Source organism: Cyanistes caeruleus, chromosome 1 (assembly GCF_971803275.1).
Source record: "Cyanistes caeruleus chromosome 1, bCyaCae1.hap1.1, whole genome shotgun sequence".
NCBI classification, from domain to species: Eukaryota; Metazoa; Chordata; class Aves; order Passeriformes; family Paridae; genus Cyanistes; species Cyanistes caeruleus.
The window spans coordinates 109,875,160-109,892,147 of record NC_141701.1 but is presented as its reverse complement, the minus strand read 5'-3'; the positions used below and the strand labels follow the sequence as shown (position 1 = coordinate 109,892,147).

The 16,988-nt window shown below is 35.5% G+C and overlaps 1 protein-coding gene across 13 annotated transcripts in view; it reads left to right on the top strand.

Annotated features, from left to right (window-relative positions):
* NEK11 (NIMA related kinase 11) overlaps positions 1 to 16,988 on the top strand; it is a 104,790-nt gene that overhangs the window by 10,648 nt on the left and 77,154 nt on the right. For all 13 annotated transcript variants that reach the window (XR_015276023.1, XR_015276028.1, XM_086849785.1 and 10 more), the window contains 2 exons: positions 582 to 755; positions 14,132 to 14,297. Coding sequence is in view for 11 of the 13 variants with exons in the window: in XM_086849785.1 (XP_086705911.1) it covers positions 586 to 755; positions 14,132 to 14,297 (336 nt within the window). In the remaining 2 variants the exon portion in view is untranslated. The remainder of the gene's footprint in view (positions 1 to 581; positions 756 to 14,131; positions 14,298 to 16,988) is intronic.

Here is a 16,988-nt window from a genome sequence, read left to right as displayed (position 1 = left end):
GATTTTCTGTGAAACTAATTTGCAGAAGATACTAGTAGTGAGTCACAGAAGAGCTGTGAGGTCAGCACTGGAACAGATGGTGAAATCTGAGGGGTAAATGAAAGAGGAGAGAAAACAGAGATGGGAAAGAAATTATGGGTGGAGGTTATGCTTCAATATGTACAAAAATCTTGAATTTAGTATCCTGAAATGCAGATACTTTTGGTGTCAGGTACTGTGGTGGTATAAAGACAGGTGGTGAGGAAGAGTGCCATATCTAGGGGAACTGTGCTATTAGTTCAGTGAATTAATTTAGGCTTGATTTAGAGAAAGACTGACTATGTCACATCTACATTATCTGGAGTTTGTTTATCAAGTCTGCTGCCTGCAGTTTAACAGCTAATGATTCCACTTAATTTGTGTTTGCTGCAAGCTGGATGCTGCAAATACTGCCACAGAATTAAATGAGAAGTTTAATAAGAATAATACATTGACAAATCAATATATTTCTGTTTGAAGTGATTTCTGTGAACGTCCATGGAAGAATAAAAGGATTTGAAAGCTACATCCTTGAGAAATGTGTGTCATTTTTTTTTGCACAGAGAAATGCTGAAATTTCAAGAAACTGCTAAGCATGTCACTGTTGCCAGATTTAATTCTGCTTGCTCAGATGCTGTGATTGCCAGAAGATACACTATTCAGAGGAAACTTGGTAATGGAAGCTTTGGAAGTGTGTATTTGGTTAATGACAGAAAAGCAAAACAAGGAAAAGAATTGTAAGTAAACCCTTCACATGCTTTAAATAAAAATGTTGGGAAGATATTTCTTGCATTGTAGATATTTTATTTGTATTTGTGTCTCATCTCTCAGTTTGTTGTTATGTTGCAACCTTAACTGTCTAACTTTAGTGAGTATTTAAGGTAGAAACAGACTTTTTTTGGTAACATTTAATTGGATGCCTTCAGGAATTGATTCTATGTTACTGTAAAGATTCAGGTTGTTAGAGGGTCTCAAAAAAACTAAAACTGTACAGTATTGATGACTGAATTTTTATAACTGAGTTTTCTAAACGAAACCTGAGAAGGAAGAGTTACAGAAATTCCAGTAAACACCTTTCTATTTGCTGTATACCTAACTGGTAGGAGGTTTGATTTTTGTTATGTTGCCAGCAAAACTTGATTTTTTTTTAGCTTGCCTGAATTTGGACTACTCTCATCAGTTTTACTGATAAACCCTTTGGGATCCTGAAGCCACAATGACAAAAGAACATTTTCAGTGTTGACATTCCTGTATGTGGGTTTGATATTGGGTTTGTGGCTGGACTTCCAGTTGTGTAGAACCATGTTTGTCTACCTTGATACTTAGACCAAGTGAAATTTAACTATAAATATTTTTGTTTTATCCAAAAATATTTGTAAGGCTCTTTGTCTAAAGTCAGAAACTTCTAATCAAATTGCTCCTCAGCCAGAAATACATAATTCCTTTAAATAGGGGTTCTATTGGTCCTTACTGATGGACACATTAATGAGCACTTAAATGATTAAAGCACTTTTTCTGATTCATATGTGCCTCACTTTTGCTACTTATGGCCGCACATTATTGGCAATATTGCTTTAATAAGTGTGCAACTAAGACATAATTGGATTGCTTTCTATCTACATCAACTGACAGTTTCTCAGGACCTTGAATTAGGGTTAGGTTCCACTAAGCTTTTAGCTTTTTTCACATTGCTTAAACAGTTTTGACTCTCTCATTGCCTTAGCTATACTTTTCTCAAAAAAATGAAATACTTCATTAAAAGCAATAAAGAGTACTTTTCATTTTATTTTTATATTATATATTTATTTATATTATATTATAATATATATTTATATTATATTAGTCTATCATGCACATGGGGTGACAGGAACTACCTGAGCTTCTAAGATGCTTCAGAATTCAGATGTTACTAAGCTAATTCTTGGAATATTCACAGTACAGTGAAATGTGGGTCTCACATATTTGCTGCTATAGCACAACCTGCCAAACCTCAAAAACAAGGAACATGCCTTAAGCTTTTAAGTGGCTATTTTAATTCTTTTTCTGAAGAATTATGAGTGAGCACTTTGAACCAACATTCACTACCTGCAGCATTTCATGCCTGCATTTTGTTAGGGATGAGCCTGAGTGCATCCTCTGCTATCTTCAGGACAGAGACTGAATATCAAATGACATATTTTTGGTTTTATTTTAAATGTTTTTTTCAGTTTTTGTGACCACAGTACAATAGAAATACACCAGTATTTAACCAGCCCAAATGCTCTAAGGTGTGCAATGCTGTATTTAAGCCTTCCATCACGAGGTGGTGCTCGCCTATCACAGTTCATTTCTTCCACGCCTCAAGCGTGGATCAAGGAGGGGATCCCCCTAAATATCTTTATATAAATATCTATATATAAATATCTATATATAGATATCTATATATAAATATCTATATATAAATATCTACCACTTATATGCTAATGGATGACAAAAATACTTTCCCAGGTGAGCATGAAAACACAGGTAGCATAGTGATATTGAGTAGGATTTAGAAATACTGGTTTCTTAGGGTGGTAAAATATGCTAGAAGTCACATTCTCAATGCTGCTTTCAGATAATCTCATATGGAACTGTACTGGTTGCTAATTGTGTTTTATATATATTTTTGAATGAAAATTTACATGGTTAAAAAGAATAATCTTAGTAAGCTCTAAAGGCACTTTGACAGAAAAAAACCACAAACAACACAACTGTGACCTCAGCAGAGTTAGAATTCTATTTTTATTGTTTTGGAGATGATTTTACAAAATGAAAGGACAGAGTCTTAAGCTGTGCCAAGGGAAATATAGGTTGGATGTTAGGGAAAAGTTTTTTATGGAAAGAGTGATAGAGTACTGGAATGGTCTGCCCAGGGAGGTGGTGGGGTCACCATCTCTGGATGTATTTAAAAGATTGGATGTGGCACTCGGTGCCATGGTTTAGTTGAGGTGTTAGGGCATGGGTTAGACTCAATGATCTTGAAGGTCTCTTCAGCCTAGTCACTCTGTGATTCTGTGTGATCTAGAACATGCTGAGACAAACGTTATGTACAGTGTAAACTCAACCACAGATAATTTCCTGAAAACTGCTATAGTCTAAAGCACTACAAAAAAACATAGGAATAAATCATAGGAATACAAACTCCCAAGAAAAGTGACATATTGATACAGAAACTGTTCAGGGATATCTTTCTTGATTTTCCATTAGTGCAATGTCTACAGAATGAGTTAATGCAGAGACTAACAGTGTAATTTCAAGTATGCTCAGCAAAACTTCTGCATCATTCTAGAAGCAGTTTTAGGTTGTGCTTTGTATATTGTTACCTCTCAAGGATCACACCTGGAGTGAGTGAAGTGTTACATACAGAACTGCATCAGCTGGGAAGGAGAAAGAATTGTTTATTTGGGGCATACCTCAAACTAACAGATTTATTTCACATAAAACTTTCAGGGCTGCTCAGTCCAGCAGTGCCTGTCTTTCTAAGAAGTACATGCCAGCTTCATGCTTCTCTCCAGTTCTTTGTATGGATGAGATCAGGACTATTGACTTCTCAGATCATACTAGATCAGTATGATATGGTTGACTTGCCTACCCTATAAACAATAAGGTTATGAAATACCACAAGTATAGTAGCATATGTAGATCCCTTACTATAAGTCCCTTTTAAGTGTTGAGTGTTGCATTGTATGACACATTCTTTGCCTGTTGCTTTAACTTCCTAACTGGTGGTATGGGTTGTTTTGTGGTTTTTTTTTTTTTCTTTTTAATTTGTTTGTTTAGTTTGTTTTTTTGTGTTTGTTTGTTTAGGATTTTTTTGTACATTCTATTTTCTGGTGCAAGAACTTTTGATCCTGTTATATGATTCTCATTGAGTATGACAGGGTTAAATATCTCAGATAGAGGTCCCTGCAATTTATGTGAAAGCAGCAGAGAACAAAAAGAATGCCCTCAGAGACAGAAAGGTCAGAACCTGGGAGGTTCTTCACTATGAGCAAAGCTTTTTATGTACTAAACAATCTATACAGGAGAGAGATTATCAATTTCCCGGCTTCTTTTGGAAGAAACAAGAATCAGAATTCATATCTTAAATCCTGAAGTCAGTTAAGCACCAGAGACATATCTGTACAAAAGCGAACTTCTTAGTTCCAGTTTACTTAGTTCCACGATGTCTTAGTTTGTGGATTACTTGATATTTATTTGTTCCTGGACATTATGGACCTAGACCTACCCAGAGCAGATAACTTGGCTTATATAAAGAAAGAATCAGGATTTACCAGCATTTTTATAACTAAATAATATTCCTGCAGTCACTTCTATGCTTGTCCACCTGAATATCTTCTCAGTTAATGATAACAGGTAATTCTGGTTAAAGAGAAAGTTTTTTACAGCAGACATAATTTCAGCAGTAGTCTTGAGGGACAGTGCCATCACTTGAAGAAAATGAATGTCCTAATCAATTGTGCCAAGGGAAGCTCTGGGTTAAGTGTCACTGATTCATAACCATGTATGGGCAAGCAGCTGAAGTACACAGTAGGCAATAGGGACTTCTAGCTCATAAATATTCACATGGTATTTATGTGTCCCTGTGGAGGAAAGGACACACTGGCAAGTGCCAAACTCCCTGTGGGGTGTCAGCTCAAATGCTGCATCTGACTTGCATTATAGCTTTAATCCAGACTCATGCTAGGATTCCTTGGAAACTGTGCGCTTAGCTGAATAATTTATCACGTGACTTTCAATTATTTATGACTTCTTATAACAAATGGTATAAAATCTAAAGGTGGGAGAGATTTGTTCCTTATGAATATCCAAGTGACAATCAGCAGATTACTGTGTTGTCAAATCCCTGTGTTTGCTACCTGTTTGCTTCTCTGAAGGTATTCCAAGGAAATGGTCATTCGATGCTGAATTGATTAAAACAGAAACAAATTCCTCCCTGCCAGTTGTTGTGTGCACATTCATCTAATTACACTTCTTTCCTTTATTCTTCTCCTTCATTTAATAATAAAACCTAGAAATTAAAGCTGGAATTTATTAGGGCATTTTAGATTTGTGAAAGAATATTCACGACCTCCTTGAAAACTGATCAAAGGTGCATTTGCTGTAGGACCTTCTTGATTGTGGCTTTTTTTGAAGTAACCTTTTCTTAGTGAACCATCTTTTGCTTGCTTCAGTCACGTGTACCCATGCTTCTTCATGCAAGGCTCAGCTGCCGTGCCATGCCTGCTGACTGGGTACGGTCATGCTTGGCCCAAATAAGAGATCGTAAAAGCAAGAAGGACCTTTTGAGGCCTTGAGAAATGAGCCTTCATGAGCTTTCCACTTGAGTGGCCAAGCATGACTTTCATATTCTGTGAGCAATGTTACAGGAGTCAAGTCCTAAAGCTAAGTGTCCAAGCAATTTCCATGCTGAACATCTGTAAGGGTGGCAGGTGCTCTCATGCTTTACTTCAGAATACACCTGCAATGGAGGTTGTCAGGGAGTGAAACTGTTAATATTTTGCTTCAAGTTTAGCAGGCGGTCCCAGCTATGGCCACAATGGTTTCAGATCATTTCTAGTGCATGCCAATATGATCCTGATTAAAAGACAAGTTTGATAACCTTGGACTCACCCAAAGCAGATCTCACTGGAAACCATGTGGGAAGGAGCTTTAGTCCCTACCTCCTGCATCCCTGTCAGTGCCCAGCTTTTCCTGCAGCCCAGCAAGGCACAGTAGGGCTCCTCCAGCTCAATATAAGAAAGTTTAGGAAGCTCCTGTGCCAGGTAAGGCTCTGTGGGTGCTGCAGGGTAGCTTGGCATTGAAGCACAAAAGGATTTCACCCTGCCTATGTTGGCGATGGATTTGGCAATTTAAAGTCACAGCCGTGCTGCAATCCTTTGCACAGGAAATTGCTGTGTTAAATTTCCTAGTTCCCTCATAATCAAAAGCACAAAACCTAGCATTCTGTGACTTCTTTGGAAGCAAAAGACCCATACTGGAACATGTTGAGACCCTATGTTCACCTTTATGAGCGTTGGTGGTATTGTTACTGATTTTTCTTTTTTGTCTTTTTTACTGTTCTGCTTTTAATACACCTTTCTTAAACTAGGTAGCCTACTTTTTCATTTTTGGTGGAACTTGTCTTTTTGACTGGGGAGGATTCTAACTAGGTTTTTAATGTATGTAAGTGGGAGGCAGCGTGCCTTAAAGGAAATACTACCTGGGTTTACAATAAATCTTGTCCCCCACAGAGCTGAGCTCCCAGGTGTGCAGTGCTGCAGCACTCACCACATTCTGGTCTGATGTACAGGCAGTGACCAGTGCTGGTGGTTGAGTTCATTGTCTTGAGAATTGTTTACAAGTAACATTTTCAACATAGGGTGGAGAACTGTGCTTAAGGCATTATTGTTGAATTACCTTTCTTTGAGGTGCACAGCAGAGACAGAATTTAATGATTTTGTAATTAAGCAAATGCCTTGAGATCTTTTCTTTCTCATTCATTTTACTGAAACTAGTTTTCATGCATTTGTAAGCTAGTTTTAGTAAGAAAATTTATTATTTAGGTTGAACTGCCTCAAACATAGGTGTTTGAAATATTTGAATATGCTTGTCTGTATGGGCTACCCTTGTTGGCAAGGGTGTTTCCTCTGAAGTCTGCATCAGGGTGGTTTGAACTTCTGTTCAGAATGAGCCCCCAGTTTTTTGTTGCTTTCAGTATATTGTAATGATAAAACTGCTGATAAAAAAGTGAGCGCAATAAATTCTGGATTTTTCTGGACAATGTACTTTTCCCTTTTTTTTTCTGTCTTCTTTTGTTTTTGTGCTTATGTGACTAACTAGTAACTGTAATTCCTAGTTCATTGTTTCCCTTACACCCATGGTGTGCCCTTCAAGTGTTATAAAACTTTTTAATGTTGCTGGGTAGTTGCTTTAGTTTTGAATTGCATATGTCTCAATGATTCTTAAGATCAGAGTATCATACTCAGGAGGGCTTAAAAGTATTTAGATATTTTTATCTAACAATGAATGTTATATAAAATTAATTTCCTCAGCATTGCTTGATTCCCTTTGCCTTTGATTGTAGACTACTCAATAATGTGCTTTTTTAAAGCTATAAACCATGCTTTTTATCTTTTTCTACACTCCTTTTATTTTTTTTTTGGTACTATAGATATTTGAATGCATATCAGAAATAAACATTGAAGGAGATGCCTGATGGGAACAGACATGTAGGAACAGTGAATTTTCTCATTAAAGTTGCAGCAATTACTGTTTAAATTACTTTTGGGAATTAGGTCCACTGGAAGGACAATACTGTTGACATAAATATCCTTGCAACAGTGAAAGGGACATAATTCTGCTTACAAATATATTTAAATTCAGAAGAGAACCAATTAAATTTTACATTAACAAGTGTTTTAGTTGAATTTCTATGGAATGCATTCTTACAGCAATTTTTAGTGTATCTGATTTCCCTTCACAACTCCTATAGTTCAAAATAGTTTGTTTTCTGTGAACTGATGAATATAGATCATGATATGAAGGTCTTTCTTCAAAATTTCTAATTGCAACTATTTTAAAAATTCAAACAAATTCCTACAGAAGGAAAAGTCATTTTTGGCAGATGCTCTTGCTCATGGCTTCTAATTGAAGAGTTATAACATGGCAATTATGAGATATTTAATCATATTAAAAAGCTTGAAGGCAAAATGCTACATTCAGTCTTGAGTTCTGTAATGGTGTCTCATTTTGTTTGAAAGCAAATGTTAATTAGTAGAGAGCAGTTAATTGTTAAATATATTGTCTGTGTAATGAAATCACAATGCTGGTTTATAAGATTTGTTGTATGATGGAAATCTTCAAAGATACTGAGAATAAACCAATTATTTAGTCCTTGTTGTATTTCTCAAAAATCCCATTTACATTAGGGACAGCATGGTGCTCAATTTCATTCTTAAGCAAGACTGAGCTGTAGGAAAAAGGTTGGATGAACAGCAGAGGGGGATAATGCAACATGTAACCATAAAATATTGCTAAATATAAGTACATTCACAGCTATTAGTCAGTATCTCATCATCATTTTTTAGTAATTTTTCTGTTAAAACACAAATTTCTTCTGTTCAATCACAATCTATTAGTATTTGATTTAGAACTGAACCAGTATGAATGGACTATAAATGTATTTACATTTTATTTTTCCATTTTTCTCTAGAAAAAAGTTCTAATTTCAAAAATATGGCTTTAGAGAAAAATTAATCTTTTATTAATCAATGCCTATTTTTATTGTCATTTTTAATCAATATCGATGGCTACCCAAAGTATCTCAAAGAATTATTCACAATAAATGCATTTTTATATCTAAATAAATAATTTCATTTAATCACTTGTTCAGTTCTGTGGATGATAACACAATTTCTCTGCTTTACATTATAACTACTGATTTTTTCCAAAACTGGCACATATGGTTAACCAAAAATAATTTAAGTTATGCCCCTTTGTATAAATGTTTGCTCAGTGCAGAAGAAAATGATATAAGCTATATTCCTTGAGGCTAACTTATTTCAGCAGTTATTCTCTTTTCAGAAAATATATTATACATTTTTTGGGATACTAATTAGGAACTGTTAATTTTCAAATAAGCATAAACTGTTTTCATCATTAGTTGGCCTGTTCAATGTTAGTGCATATGTCAGAGCATTTCAAAATTTGGCATCTTGAAAAATATTTGTAAATGCTATAATGGTGACTTGCTGATGGAAATGGAAAGTGAATCATCCATTTCACTTGCAAATTTAAGAAATCTCATTGCCATTCAAAGATATTAAAGTGAAGTTAAATTAGTTAAAGTGCTTATTCAGAAAATGAAATTATATTTAATCCATCTGCAGATATTACAGTGCTCATATAGCAATTGAATTCATAGTGGTTAACTGAGGGATTAGTTCTCAGTGTCTGTAAATGTTCACAAACAGTGTGAATAAGGATGTTTTGGAGAACAGGAAAAACAAGTTGCTGATGACTGTTCTGGCATTACTAGGAAATCAGTTATGTCCAGGGGGACAACAAAAGAAGTGCAGCATTTGATTTAAGAAGCTGTGCAGTGATATTTGGTCTGACTAGCAAATCCACAGTGGGCATGGGAAGCCAAGATTCAATTTTAGAAGTTCCATAGTAATATTTGAGTCTGAAATGCTTTGGATAATTTGGATAATGCCTAAGTAAGTATATGTAAGGAGGAATACCAAACAGCACTTGTTTGTTTTGTTGTGGAATTGTGGTAATCCTCTTCATTTTCCCACAGAAATCTCCTAATTTATTGTGTTTCTTTCCTTAGCTAAAACCAAGAATTCTTTTGGGTAGGACTGACTTGTGTATGATGACTTACTGTATTTCATGGATTCACCAGCTTCCTCTTTCTCTAACAGATAGATGCATGTCTTTAAATTATCAATCAATTGAAAATTTAACTTATCAAGCAATTGATAATTTAAATTATCAACAATGCAGACACTGGTGTTCCAGATATTATGGATAAAATGTGAAAAATGACTATTTGAATTTTTGTTGCTAAGCTGTCAACTGCAGAAAAGAAGTAATAATGGTGGGTGACCTCACCCTGTCTGTAGGAACCTTGGTGCCTTTGTTACCAAATTTCCTTTACAGTTTTAATAGTGTGGAAGCTTCAGGCAAACTTTCTGCATGAAGGTTGTCACCTCTTCATTTTGGTTCCCATTTGCTGAGCTGTACCTTCTATGTGATGAGTAGAAGGCATCATTAATTGGACAGGCACTCCTTTAATTTTATTGTTTGTGACCAATTTCAGATCCAATTACAGACCCAGTAAGAGGTGATGCATTTTTACAGAATTGCACCTGGCCCTTGTACTGAGATTTGCCAGGGTGAAGTGGTAGTCCTGCAAAGGCCAGCATGGATAGAAATACAGCACACAGTTATGGGTTATGCTACAATTCTCCATAGTGGCTACTCAAATGAACTAAATTAAATTGTAATTAACTGCAGTTAACTGAAAAACTGCCTGTGTAAAATAAAGTTTGTTTCATTAAAAGCTTCAGCTTTTGATCATATATTCCTAGATCACAATTTTTCTGTTACTTTGTCAGACCTATTTGTTCTTGACATTAACAGAGTTATATTTCTTTTACTTCCTTCTCAGCAAGCAAATTTACCTAGGCAATAATTCATATTTCAATTTAGTGAATAACAGAGTGCATTTTGAGAAACACTGCCTTTTAAGAATTGCATCTGATCCAATAAACCAAATTATATAATAATAAAGTATGTCACTGATGTAAACAAATACCAGATGGGTTGTAAAACATTCAATTTTAGATCAGTGCAAATAGACTGAGATACACACTGCTGTAGTGTATTGTCATCACTAGTAAAGCTCAAAAAGGGATTCCCACTGCATGCCTGAATCCTGGAGGGTTCCACCTTCATGTTTGTTTTTCTCTTGCTTTAAGTCTCACTCTCTTTAGCCCCACTTGCTCCCCATTATTGCACTTTCAGACTCAGTGCTTGGCTGCTTTTCAAAGTGTGACAACACAAGCCAGCAAGGTTTTATCGATGAAAATCAGAAGGTGTTCCTAGAGAAAGTGTTCCCAGGGAAGGGGTGTGGGCCTGTTGAGGTGTGGGCTCTGCAGAGTCTAGGATGTTGCTTTCTGTATTTTGGGAAGTGGGAGTGGGCTCAGCTCTCACATTATTTTCCCACCCTGAAGGGATGGATGTTACTACCTGTAGCAGACACAGCTTCCTCCAGGATGGTTGGACAATGCTGGCAGTTGGAATGAATGTTTTACTCTTCAAATATGAATGCTTTCACAGTAAGACTCTTTAAGTTGTGGTCAGTTTGAGATAAAGTTTAAAGTGTGTTTCCATTATTGATTGAGTTGTAGGTCTTTTTCCACACAGTTAAATTCCAGAGGCTGTTGTTCTGTATTTAAGATATCTGCAGGTGCTTCTGTAATAAAGTTTTCTAATTGTGTGACATCAATAATGTATGTTTCTAATCATTGACATTTTATCTTATCTTTAGATACATGGTCTAGTGGTGGACTTGGCAGTGTGAGTTTTTTGGTTGATCTTAAAGGTCATTTCCAACCTAAACAATTCTATGATCTGCTTATGTATCATATTCTGCGCTAGGTCAAATTTGTAATAACATAGAAATTTAAATTAGCATATGTCATTTAGCATTCTATCAGCAGGGGAAGTTAAGTATTGTATTTGGAGGATATCCAAATATCATTTGGATTTTTTGTGGCTTTATGTGGTTTTCTACATATGCAACCTGGATCTTCGTTTTCTTTGTTCATGTGATAAATCGGAGGTTTCTTAGTTCACAGAAACAGCTTTAGACCTTTTAAACCCTGCTTAATACTTGAACCTAAGGGCAGAAAATATAGGGGCAGATTTTTTGAAAAAACTTGACTTCAGGTGGTTCTCTTTACTCCAGATGGGATTTTGATAAAATCTGAACAAGAGAGTGTATTATTCCCAAAATCCAGAATGAAGGTTCATGAAACATTCTTCAAAATGTTTGTTCGAAATACTTCAGTTTACAAAAAATAGTTAAATAACACAATACAGGCAGATTTTCAGCAGATCTACATGTACCATGTGTGAATTATGACCAATGATGGCTCACTCTTTATTATTAGCTAACAAATGCAGGTTGGATTATAGAAACAGAAACACTTTCTCCTTCAAAATGTAGAGCTGGATTTTACTGGTAGAGAGGAAATTCAGTCAGGATAATTTAGCTAAGAAAGGTTTGTTTTCTTCTTATGAGTACTAAGCTTTTATTTGTGGATCTATCAGCCTATTTGACATTGCCAGGGGTGCCAAATTTGAGTTATCTTAGGTGCTGTAAAAAGCACAGAATGTGCCCATTTTAGCTGCCTGTTCGGGTAGAATTTACTTGTTTAAAAAATACTGAACTGGGGTAGGGTGAGTTTAAGCATTCTTTAGGTGTTTTATGTATTAAAAAGTATAGTTAATTTATATAGATGAATTTCTGGCTGCAGATTTCTACTCTCCTTGTTGTTCTAAAGTGAACAGAAAAGAACCACTTCAGGTCTGGAGATTCAGATTTTCCGTTTTCTCTGTGAGGCTTCTGAGTCTGACATAACTTCTTTGTCAATACTTAATTAACACAGTTTTTTTAGTACATACCTTCAATTTTTAAGTGTATTTACTGAAATATTATGAAAAGCTTTGCACAAAGTATGAAATCTAGTTAGGTTCTTTATATTTAATGCATTAAAATCAAACCTTATCTACATATAGACACAGTACACACATATACCAGAGGCATGCAGATATGCCTAATCTTGATTGCATCCAAAAATTTTCTTTCTAGAAGCAAACACCTTCCAGCTGTGGGTATGAATTAGAATTGTGTTTCAGAAAACCAATACCTTATTTACAAGAAGTATAGTTTCTTGATTTCTTCTCCTGGGAATTAGTTTAAATAAGAAAAACACCTGTCATCTCGTCTGACAGCTGATGACAGCGTTAAGATCACTGAGTGACTAAAGATGACAAGCTATCCATACACATCAACACATCAGGCTTTTATCACTGTCTTGGGCATGCAAGAAACATGTATTAAGTGGTCTTTAACAAGGACTCATCCTGTTTGTCAGTTCTGTGACATTATTTTTATGAAGGAAGGGGTAATGACCCATGTCAGCTGAAGATGAGGAGATTGCAGTAGGTATTGCCTGTCTGTGTTCCATGAAGCTTGTCTGCAGAGATGGAAACAGATCAGAGGGCATGTTTTTTCATCAGAATTCCTGATGGGGATTAGGCAAGTTTATATGAAAATTCAAACATTGCTAGTCAGAAACTGATTGTTCAGACTTAGGAAAAAAATTATTCATGAAGAAACACAGATTTTATTTTTTTTTTCCCCTTAGATAAGGTGAATTATTGTAGTTTTTATCACTGTCATATCATATCACTGTTTAACTACTATAACTTTACAACCATTCTCTATTGAATGGGGAAACTACTAAAAGCACTGTGGAAGCTTTCCTTCAGTGTGAAACTGGCCTTTCATGTACTCAAAAGTTTAGGGAAGTTCACCACTTTGTTTCAGTAAAGAAACATTATATTCTCTAATAGTCTTCAATATCTCCTTCAGAAAAGATCTATGATCTATTCTTCATTAACTGGTAAAGTAAATGGAACTGGAATGTGTTGTGTTGTCTTTCTTAAACATTTCATCCAGAAGATCTTGGCAAAAAGTGTTTTCTTATAGTGCCCTGCACTATATTTTTCCTTATATTTTTCCAGGACAAGTTAGCAGTAAACTGCCCTATTCCAGCTTCTGTATACAGCTAATGCTGAACTCCAAATTCTCCTATGGCACATTCCTGTGTTAAGGTTGGAGAATATTAAAAATCCCTACATTTTCCCAGAATTTTCCAGGGGATTTAGGGTCTTCCTAAAGAAATATTAAATACTAAAGGATTAGAATTAATTGAAACAGTATAATTAGATTCCAGCCCCAAATCTAGATTTGTACTTTTCACTTATGTGCTCAGGTGAAGGACAGGCTGATCTTTAGGAAAAAAAAAATGGACAGCCTGAGTTTATCACTAGAAAAACAGCCACAGAAATATTACTTTCTGTGATTTTTCTCATGCCTCCATGGAGAGACTTGGGCAGAAGCTGCGAATGCAGTTTCTTGCTACTCCTTTTTTCATGCATGAATCTTGACCATATGCTCTGAGTGGGTTTGAAATCACTTAGATTTGATTTTTTGCTTATGTTTGTTGTTATGCAGTAATTCATAGCACTGAAAACAGGTTTTAAAGAAAACAGTGCAGTCGGTAATTAGTGGAGAAATATTTCAAAACTGTATTTTTAATATGTTGCTTAATCTATATGGTGACTAGCATATTTGTTTGGTTTTTAATGCATTCTCATTGTTTACCCATATTTTCCTCATCATTTCATGTTGCCAATATTTGGTCAATGTTACCGTTTTGCATTTAAGGAAATTTTGATGAGATTTTAAATGTTACATATTGTTATATTTTTCTGGTTTTATTAATATAAAAATTTCTTTTTTTCCCTCTAGAAAGGTCCTAAAGGAAATCTCTGTTGGAAACCTAAAGCCTAATGAAACAGTTGAAGCAAATCTGGAAGCACAGCTACTCTCCAAATTAGACCATCCAGCCATTGTCAAATTTTATGCAAGCTTTGTGGAGCGAGATAGTTTCTGCATTATCACTGAGTATTGTGAGGTGAGACTGAAGAAATTTGAAAAAATGTGTGTATTAAAATAGGGACTTCTAAGAAGCTATTTTATAAAATGTTTTAGTTTGAATTTTAGTCTTTATTTGTTGCTTGTGGCATCACCTGCTACTTGTTAGGTGTGTTCCTTTCAGATAAGGAGTGTTACCTGCTCATGTGAGACTCATAGACAAACCACAGAAGAAGAAATAGGTAATTTTACGTGCAAGATCATTTGGGATTACAAGTGCCACAAGAAAGGCTTAAATGCAGACACACTGCCAGATCTGTGGGAGACTCAGAAAGGTTGTACCACCTGTGTGTGATGTGCTACTGATAGGTGAGAGAGGATAAGATTGTGGGTGTGGGGGCATGATATAAAATCTAATATAAATGAGGAAGGGAAAACTCACTTGATTTGGAGTTGGCTTAAGCCTGATCACATGGATGATGAGTTTGGCAGTAACATTGGCTTTATAGAATGAAAATCAGTGTGAGTCAAAGACCAGAGTGTACTGGATACAACAAATATTAAAGCAGGATGTTCTACCATATAGTTACCATTAAAGTTTTGACTCCAGCATTTGATTTAAGAACAAATTGCTGGAATCTGTCTTTAAGCTTTCAAATAAGAATTTAAGAATATTTAAGCCATTTTTTAGTGGTTTATATAAAACAAGTGCCTACTTTGTATTAAATATAGATGTGCTCTTTCAAAAAAAAATTGTCATACAAAAAGTGATCTTTTTATGAAACTGTGAAGCAAACTCTTCAGTTGTGCTCTGCTAGACATGCTGAAATTCTTTGGAAGATAATGAACTTAGACTACTGAGCTATGGGTACACAAATCAGATTTGACTTAACTAATCACACTTCTTCAAGAATTTAGCTTTCATGGGAATAATTAAACAAGTACCATTCCTGTTCTTTATTTCTTCCTTGGAAGCTTTCTTTGGTGACATATAAATGCATATTTATTGCTGGGTTATTTAAAAATTGAAGCTGAAATGTTCAGTTCCATGATACAGTCTGAGTATTTGCTCACATACTATTTTAACACCCATTCAGAAGCTTTTTGTGCCATTCCTTGAATGTCTGACAGCTGGGGTTTGAGAATATTGTCAACTCTTTGAGGAAATTCGGAGCTCAGGACTGAAGGATTATTCTAACTGTCCAGCTATTCCCATGCACTCATAATTATCTCTCTACTAGCAGTACAAAGTGGCCCAATACAGATCAGTTAAACATGTAGGAATAAAGGAGCCTATTTCAGCAGCACTATAGTGTCTTTTATCTATCCACTGCTTTTCACTCTTTTTCTTTTTTTTTATTACTCCTTGGAGCTTTGGGGTTTTTTTTTTATGCAGGCAGTATAAACTACCCTACATGAAAATGTTTTGGTACAGAGTTACCTTAGGATCTGGGAGTCACATCCTCAAACAGGTGAGAATATATTACAGCAAGGAAGAGGAAATGGATTCATTGGCTATGTGCTGAATCTTTTCAGTTTTGAGTCTGCTAGGTGAGGTCAGGATGATACTTGATCCAATAGGATGTGCTTCTGACTTTTTCCCAAAGGACATGTTCTGTGCATGTTGCATTTAAGTCATTACAACGTATTTCACTGAATGTTCAGACAAGGAAAAATACAAAGCAAAGTTGCGCACAGTGCTATGAAGTTTCTTTTCTGTTTTAGTCGAGGTATTTCCAGAAGGTATATTTTTGTATTTGCTTATATATAGCCTGCCTTTGTATGTGGTGGGATTTGGGTGTTTTGACCTAAAAGATGCCAGTTTAAACCGTGCATAAGTTGAGAATGAGAAAAATGTAGTGCTACCTGATCCTTGCTTGGAAGTCTAGTGTGTTCAGTTTCTCACGCATAGAATAATTACCAGATTGGCAGTAATTGCTACTCTTGGGCAGACTCAAAACAAAGAGCACACATTAAGTTGGCATGGAAACGGAACTACCCCCCTGAGCTTTATTCTGTTTTCTCCAAAGTACTGTGACTTACTCATTAGCCACAGTGCTTTGTTCATTCTGGCGTGAGTAGCATAGAGCGAGCCTCCAGCACAGCTGCCCCGTGCTATACCTTGTCCTGTGAAAGAAAAACAGAGAACATTGGTCTCCATGGCTCAGCTTGACATCTTTTATTACAACTGAATTAAATCAAAATTATAGAAAAGTATATTTGTTCTCTTTTGATCTTACTTGTTGAGCTTCTTAGACACTTTCCCCAAATCAGAATCTTACAGGTAGTATAAACATTATCAGCTAAGACTGATTTCAAACCAAAATGCCTTAATGAACCTTGAATTTAATTTTGTAGTACAAATTTGACTTCAATAAAACACAGTTTTTACAAAGCAGTTACTTCAAAAATTGCATCATTTTAATGTATTATAAAGCAGAACTCGTTGTACTGTTCCCCCAGACAATTATTTATGTCTCTTGACTGTGGTCTCAGCTGTGATGTGAGTACACATATGCTAAGGAAATCTGAGTGAAAGGAATAACTAAAGCAGTCAATGCCTGTTCACGTTATCAGCTCTAGATGCTAAGCTGTTTTAAATAATTTACTGGTGTGTTTGATACTCTGATATTTAAATAGCAACTGCAGCTTGGAAACTCCATAGGTACTTAATTTGTTAAATTGTTGAATTCCTTATGAACTTCAGTAGACTGACCTTCCAAAATGTGAA